Genomic DNA, 8,233 nt, shown 5'->3' with positions numbered 1-8,233 from the left:
GATCACTAGATATCACAGTTCCACATGGTTTACAAAACTTTACATTAGAAAGAAGGAACTAAATGTTGCTATTCAAAATGACAGTAAAAGTCTCAGTTATTTTCTGCTGACTCTCACAAGGATTTTGTAGGTCACGGCCGTGGGGGTTGAATGCCTTCTCTCATTCCTGTGAATTCAGTGTTTTCGCCTTTATGTGTGACATCATCTGCTAAAAGTCACATTCTTTCAGGCCTGAGAGCCATAACGGGCAAAGAGGATCATAAAACTGTAGTTTACACTTAGTAATTAAGAAATAAATGAATGGCAGGAGTCGCCCAAGGCTTCCTGGATCTGTCTGAGAATTGTCTGCGTGTCACGTTTGACAACAATTACCTTCCTCAAACAACAACTTCATCAGATTAGTAAAAGGCCAACGCAGTTAGCACTCATTGTCTCAAAACAATGACTACACCTTTGATTTATTGGTCCACCGAACAGGCCGCAATTCTCCTGATGCCAATAAAAACTGACAAAATAGAAAGAAATAAAAACCCATATATTTCAAGGTTTCATAAAATGTTTTTCTTTGTCAGTATCATAATTCTATGACATTAAAAAAAACATATTGTAAATGCTATTTGACTATTTTTCACTACTTTTCAGAATGTGATTCTGCTTTGCTTCCTTTTTCTTGATTGTATCCTGCCTGCAATGACAAGGCTCCTGAGCTCATTGTCCATGTAAAGATCTATACTTACGGACCCCTCATATATAATTTGGCAAAGTGGGCCATTAACTGTGGAAACAGAAGCTAACACATTGAGGAAAAAGCTTTAGCTGGGGTGTGTCCGGCTTAAAAGGCCGCATGCACTTTTACGGAGATCAAATGACCATCCGTCCTGCTGCCAAAAGGCCTTGTGGTGTTGCCCGCGGCAGTTCTACATCAAAAGGCGCAGTTGCTACAGGTCGGACCTGGACGTGTGCGCGTGAGGGGGGCAGCACCCGCGCAGAAAAAAAAGGTGCAAAAGAAACATCTGCTTCCAGTTGTTCCTTTTGTGTCTTCAGTAGACAAAGGATGTTGGGGGTGGAACATATGACCAAACATCCCCCTTTCCCTATTTCACCACACAATTTGAGTAATTTTATTGTATTTGGTGTTTATTTGGCATGTTAGCATCTAACTGATGTGTTAGCATCTAATTGTGCTCTCCTTTTTAATGGGCATGATTTATTGCTATTTTTCATTTGTCAAAAAGCCTAAAAACTTAAAAGGAAGTCAACCCAAGGTTTTTAAAAATGTACAATAATGTTTTCAATGCAGCCCCATATTTATTATGATTAATATTGAGTTTGTGGAATTTGAATTGAGACGCAAAATCCACTCAATCTCAGTGGGCGGCATTTTTGCATATCGACTGAAGATGACATCACAGTTGGTCAGGGGTAGCAACCAATCATGGCTTAGCCCGCTAACGTCACATGACTTATCTCAAAAAAACAGGTAATGATTGATACATAAGCGGTCAGTTTAAGTAGTTAAATTGAGTAGTTAAATTTGGATGTTTTTCAAACTCCAAATTAATCAGAATGCCATGACTAGTAATGTGAATATAAAATTTGCGAAAGAAAACTCCAACTAACTCGAAAAATAGGCTTGTTTTGGTGCTTCATTTCGCCGCTAGAGCTCACTATAAAACCACATATGACTACTGTCGGAAAACTTCTCTCGTGCATTGTGGTACAATTCCCAATCAGCTGATTAAATGACCCAGATTTGATTTGTCAACACTTATTCGTCAAAAATGAAACAATTTAATCACTCTGGTGATTTTTTAAAATGTTGATTCCAATGCAGGAAGCCCAAGGTGGAATAATTAAAATGTACATCCTTCTCTAGTGTTGATTAAATCAACAATCATTTCTATATTTTAAAAATAATATCATTAGACCTACATCAGTTCAATTCATCTCTTAAGGACGCCTATCAAAAGTATACCATCAAAGACTTGTTGTTCCTCAAGTTGAGTAGATTTTACCTTCTCTAGGGGGCGCTTTGTGTCCACCATTCAGTAAGAAGGCGTTGGCCGTCACTTTGAACAAAAGCACCTGAAGTCAGCACAATAGAAAATCAGCATTTATCAGCGGGAGATTTATTGGACTAATCCGTACTTAAATCTCACACCTACACATTCCTGTTTTACCTTCGCCTCCTTTTTTTGCGAGTGTTTTCAATGCAACTTTTCTTCTCGGTCTGTTTTTGAAGTTACTGCAATAAATCACTTGAAATCAGACGTGACGAGAAGCGTCACTGAAAACACAGTACAGTAATGTCAGTACTGTAAGGATTGTGTAACGTGAGCCTGTTGTTTACGTTCTTGCGTGTGTGTAGGAAAAAAAGGGTCTGACCTTGTAGGAGTGGAGCAAAAGCCTGCAGGCTGTGCGGTGTTGTTGTGGTGTGGATTATTGATTAAAAAAAGACACTTCACTTTTACTTATGGCAATGGTAGTTTTTAAATATTATCATTCATAAGAAAACATGAGAATTTCTAGAGTAAATATAAAGTACACATATTTTGCTACATATAAGGGGTACTTTTACTTCAGTGTTGCTTTTGAGGACTGTTTATGGCTCGGTAAGGAATGGTGCAATTTTCTATCGCAATTGAGAGCAAATTAATTGGAACAACAAGCAACTTGTTGCTATGTTGTATTACATTGACTCAGTTATAAAATGTTCTACGCCCATATCGTATTATGCCAATGCGGAGTGTAATTAGTGATGCAATTTTCTGGCGCACAAGCCAGGAATAAAACAGATGGAAAAAAAATATTTCACAGGGAGTCATCGAAACAAGGTTACGAACCACACCAACAGCGTGTCAAAAAATTGGTTCCAAATTGAGATTTACTGCAAATAATCTCTCTTGGTTAAAAAAGTAGAGAAGTTCAAAAAATTATTTAACATTTTGTTAAAAAAAAGGCTTTGCGATATAATTCTTAAATATGTTCTCAAAAATACCTGCAGTAACGTACAAAAGGTAGACATTTTTTTTTTTTTAAATCGCGAGTTAAACCGGCAAGAATAGTGTCATGGATGAAAATCTATGCGGTGACGGTTACATTTATTTAAATAAAATTGCTACTTTCTAATTGGTCTGACTTAAATAATTCGAAGAAAAACACTAGCATAAACCTGCAATAGAAAAAGACTGTATTCCAAAATATGTTGGCAACATCTCCTATTAAAAACCCACCCACCAGTTCTGTCACTTCCTGGTTTGTTATTTCTAATGGAAAGTTCCCAAGCTGAGAATTCGCTACTTTTCCAAACCGTACAAAATATATTGTCTCAATTTATCATCTCAACTTTACCAGCCATCAAGAGTAACACGCAACAATTAAATGCATTCATGATGGCTATTATTATTTTGTGAAAGTTTGGTAGATTGTGTGTTGTGAGTAGTTTTTTTGTGTGTAAAATTTGTAACTCGGTTGAGTGAAGATTGGGACACACTCTGCGTAAACAGCGCGTAAAGACGCGGGGAGGAGAGTGGGGGTTGTGTGTGTGTGTGTGTGTGTGTGTGTGTGGGTGTTTTGGAGGGGGAGGGGTTGGACTCGGAGCAGCCAATCACGACGTCGTCCGAGGTGTGCTCCCTGACTGACGGCTTGACTGGAGGTTATATACTCTGACTTTTACTAGCACGGTACATTTAAACCCAAGTGCCGCAGCGTGGATCACACACACGCGAGGGATCCTCGTCGGAAATCTTGTTATTGCTTTGTTGTTATTGTTTTCGGAAAAGCAGTGCGATTTTTTGATTTTTCGTGCCTAATGGGGGACATGTCTCACGCCCAGTTATCGAGCATCGCCATGGAGAGGCTCCTGGCCAGGAAGACCTTCCCCTTCCAAAAGCGCACCGGCGCGTGTCGGAACCTCTTCGGACCGGTGGACCACGACGAGCTGAGCCGGGAGATGAGCGTCAAACTGCGGGAGATTTCCGAGCGCGACCGGCAGCGATGGAACTTTAATTTCGAGGCCAACACCCCCCTGGATGGAGACTACGAATGGGTGGAGGTCCCCTCGGATAGCACCCCGGCGTTCTACCGGGGTTCGTCCCTGCAGCTGCACCCGGGCGCGCTGGAGCGACTGGCGGCGCCGGAGGGGAGCGATGGGGCGCCGGCGGTGGAGCTCAACCAGGAGAACCGTGCAGATAAACTCAACTCCCGGAGGCTGGCCGGCGGAAGGGCCCCTTGCGTCGGGCGGAAAAAGCCGACGGCCCCCGCGGAGAACAACACGCACATTACAGGTAGGTTGCCCGGGCAGCATCCGGGCTCGGTATAACAAGGCGAAATTTGGTGCTTTTTCTGAACGTTTTGCGCTTTTTTTTTCAAGATTTTTTCGCGAAGAGAAAACGGGCCGCGGAGAGAAAGTGTGCGGAGATGAGCCATCGCTCCAAATCTCCCATTCCCATGGAGCAAACCCCCAGGAAGAGGATCCGCTGAAGGTACGGGTCATTTTATATTGTTTACTGGTTAAGCACTTAATTAAGTCATTTTTTTTATATTGTAAGTGAGCGATATTTTATTGTATTATAAGCTTTGTAAACGATATTCTATTGGGACTCGCATCTTTAACGAACCTGGATTGTGTTATGATTTTAAGCGGTCAGATTGTTTAAAAATTGATCCCCTTCCGTTATTTACTTGGTATAAATATATTTTTACGTTACTTCTATTAATTGTATGTTATTGTTTGTTGTCCGAAGTTTTTTTTTTAAATAATTTTTTGCATCTGTATAAAATTTGGTGACGTTAAAGCGAGTTCAGTTGGTAACCACGCTTGTATTTTGAAAAATGATTGTTATGTATGAGTTTGTAAAGGCTTTTATATGTATTTTGAAAATCCTCATCACACAATCGTTCAAACGGGGGTGGATTTAATTTGGTTATTTCAGCAGTTTTGTTTCAAAATGTATCGTTTACGATTATGGGTATTACGGTTATTTCTTAAAGATTTGAATGATCCTTTTACTGTTCGTGGTTCCACTTTGTTTTTGTTTGTTTCTTCGCCTTATTTTGAAAGGATTTAACGAGTAAAAAAAAAAAGCTGAGTGTGGAGGAGGGGTGAGCGTGAAAGGGAGGGTTGGTGGAGCGATAGTAAGGCGGGGTGGGGGAGGGGAAATACGTCACAGTATGTGGCGGGAAAAAATGGTACCGCCCCCTTTGCTGATCTTGCATCCTGGCAAGACGCTCGCTGGTCGTCGCTTGTTTTTTGTTCGATTTTACTTCTGGAGAAAAAAAAAATCCCATTTTCTCAATTTTTTTTTCTCTTCCTAGGTGGATTTTTGCACTACTACTGTTTGCGTGAATATGTTTGACGGACGAGAAGAAAAGGAGGAGGAAGGGGGTGAACGGACTATAGTCGGGGGGACCCCCGGTCCGTTGGAACAGCGCTGGCCGGACATCGGACATCCACCGCCGGCCTTCTCAGGACTGAACTGGCCGGTGGGGCTCGATCATTTTTTTTTCCTATCCAGTACAAATGTAGCATTCATTGTTGCTGCCACTCGACAGTGTTAACAGTGTTTTAACATCTGTGCAATCCTTAAGAAAAAAAAAAAAGACTTTAATTTGTCTACACTGGCCAAAAGTGTACAGCTTTATAGAGACAACAGCCTATAAATAAATAATGTGTCATTGGGTTTTATTTTCTCCTGTAAATGTATATTGTTAAGACTATTTTAACTTATAATTTATTTATGTTTCTTTTTTTTGTACGTGTTAAGTGAATGCTTGATTTAGCCTTTTATGGCGTATGTTATTTTATTTACTTATTTTTCTATTGGTGGTGTATTTGCAATCACGTAGCTTGTAGCGTACACTATAGTTGTCTTTGTGTCTGAGCCATTTTTCAAACATTTGTTCTCCATGCAAGTGCCCTCATGAGCAACAAAAAAGATGAGAATAAAAGTTGTTTTTTTTCCAAAGCATGCATTTCTTGTGTTTTTAACTATTTTTCAACATCCACCAGAGGCTCAGGTGCAGCCCTGATATGGGGGTGGATGCATTTTTTTTTTTAAGGGGGGGTGGGGTGTTGAGACTTGAGCAGCATGGCAGCTGTGGGATATAGGCTGGGATTTAAAGGCCCTTTGGCCCTCTATAGAAGCAGCAGCTGCCTTTGGATCCCCGCATTGTCCGCAAGCGAGACTCCCCCACATGCAGCCGCACTCGACGAGCCCCCCAAAAGACCCACTCACACACACGCTGTTTACTCCACTGTGGATACACCGGGCGTGGAGGCCACCTGCCAGATCTGGAAAGAGAAAAACCTCAAGTCTTTGTAATTGGCCTCTTGTATTGACACATAGCATTCAGAAGGTCATACTTGTAAGTTTACACTAGAATGAAAAAGGGAAAATGCACAGGGAGTGTGTGATGCGTCAATCAGTGCTAGGTGTGACGCTACGTTTTTATTAGTTGCATTATAATGTTCTAAAGGAATTGTAGCATTATGTTAAATGGTAAATAGCATTTCAGAATTAGCAATCAGTATCTACAGAGTAATAGTTCCTGCATAGTATTGAAAATGGGATTTTGTTTTTGGAAGCAAGGGAGTTTTTTAAAGCATATGTATTTGGGCCGTTATTTTAGCAAAGCCAAAATGTGAGCTGTGCCTCATGACACATTAAATTGTAAAAAAACACCTTTAAATTGAAATGATCCCAAATACATTAGGAGGAAGCGAAATTCAAGCCATTAACTCTTGAAAATGCTCAGTTGTGAACTGAGGATTGTAACGAGAAAATACCAAGATGTGCAAAGGTGTTATCTGGGCAAAACACACCCACTTAGAAGAACCTGCTGTAAAATAAAAAAAAAAGTTTGAATAACATTAATAACTTTATTAAATGCTTCCTCATATCACTATGAGAGCTTTTTAACAGCGTTTCTAAAGCTTTTTAATGTCATGACAGGTACAGTGAAGCTTTCTTTTCAAAATAAGAGCAAACTAATTGAAACATAAAGCAACATATTGCTAAATTCTGTTATAGTGCCTTCATTGCAATTTTTTTTTTGAGAATTTTTATACAACTGCATTGTTATTTGTGAAGCACTTCTCCAGGACACGAGCCAAGAATAAAACAGATGTTGTTCCAGAATCCATCTTCTGGAGTTGCTGAGAAAAATATGTTTTAAGATACAACTACAAATGTAGTTCCAAAATTTTAAAATCAGAAACAAAAACAGAAGAATGTTAAAATGTTACTTAAAAGACTGCCTGCAGCGTTAATAAGGATTGTAGTCATTTAATACATTTAAATTGTACTTTATAGATAGGATTATATATATATATATATATATATATATATATATATATATATATATATATATATATATATATATATATATATATATATATATATATATATATATAAAAGCATATATAAGAATAAATATATAAATATATATTCACATTGGTCCTTGGATTTGACACGCTGTCTTCTTCCAAGTGGACTTTATCGACATATTTCCGCTCACGCACGCCCGCTCGCATTATGGTAATTATCCATAGCGTGGCAAGATTGCCGGAATGGCTTTGACTGTGTGACATGATAAAAATGGAGACTTTTGATGGCAAGAGTGACTTTGTGGGTTCTATGCAAGCATAAGCCGCCAGGGCTTGTTCTGATTTCCAACACAAAGCGCTCTCGGGCTCCTTTCTTTGCTTTTTGTTGCCATATGGCAAATCCATGTAGACATAGCCAAGACCCATTCAGTCAGCCACAGAATGTCCTGCATCAGAGAACAAAAGACACTTTGTTTGGCAGCTCCATTGATACCAATGGCCGAAAAAAATATTATAATTAATCTATGGCTATATCCAGCTAATTAACGCCCATATGCCCGCGGGGAGCCGCGAGGGTCATTGAGAGGACTTTTAAAATCTCAATAGTTTACATGTTAAAGACAACAGCTGTTCATGTGTTACTTTAATGAAGTCCCCTCTGCGCTGGAGACGGGACACTTTGGGGGGCTCGGGTACGTCCCCCTTGGAGTTAAAGGGGGTCACCTTCCAGTTTTTCCTCCCCTCAGCTGTGCCACCATATACAATACGACAAATGCGCCAAGATGGCGCCCGCTGAAAATTCCATCCACCCATCCATCCATCCATCCATCCATCCATCCATCCATCCATCCATCCATCCATCCATCCATCCATCCATCCATCCATCCCACGCTATTATTTTCCATA

General features: G+C 40.0%; 1 protein-coding gene across 1 annotated transcript; it reads left to right on the top strand.

Moving 5' to 3' along the window:
- Positions 1-3,669: 3,669 nt before the first annotated feature.
- cdkn1cb (cyclin dependent kinase inhibitor 1Cb) lies at positions 3,670-5,966 on the top strand. Its single transcript, XM_088417180.1, has 3 exons — positions 3,670-4,286; positions 4,373-4,484; positions 5,317-5,966. Exons 1-2 carry the CDS (start codon positions 3,812-3,814, stop codon positions 4,480-4,482), a joined length of 585 nt encoding a protein of 194 aa, XP_088273306.1. The 5' UTR covers positions 3,670-3,811; the 3' UTR covers positions 4,483-4,484; positions 5,317-5,966.
- The last annotated feature ends 2,267 nt before the right edge of the window (positions 5,967-8,233 follow it).

The sequence above is a fragment of the Hippichthys cyanospilos genome, chromosome 6 (assembly GCF_059441005.1).
Source record: "Hippichthys cyanospilos isolate Australia breed blue-spotted pipefish chromosome 6, RoL_Hcya_1.0, whole genome shotgun sequence".
Taxonomy (NCBI): Eukaryota; Metazoa; Chordata; class Actinopteri; order Syngnathiformes; family Syngnathidae; genus Hippichthys; species Hippichthys cyanospilos.
The sequence above is the reverse complement of the archived record's forward strand: the minus strand, read 5'-3'. Positions and strand labels throughout refer to the sequence as shown.

Bases quoted from the DNA above. Each gene is read 5' to 3' on its own strand.
- cdkn1cb (XM_088417180.1), top strand. From the start codon at position 3,812: ATGGGGGACATGTCTCACGCCCAGTTATCGAGCATCGCCATGGAGAGG. The intron at 4,287-4,372 runs GTAGGTTGCCCG...TTTTTTTTCAAG, and splicing joins GAACAACACGCACATTACAG to ATTTTTTCGCGAAGAGAAAA.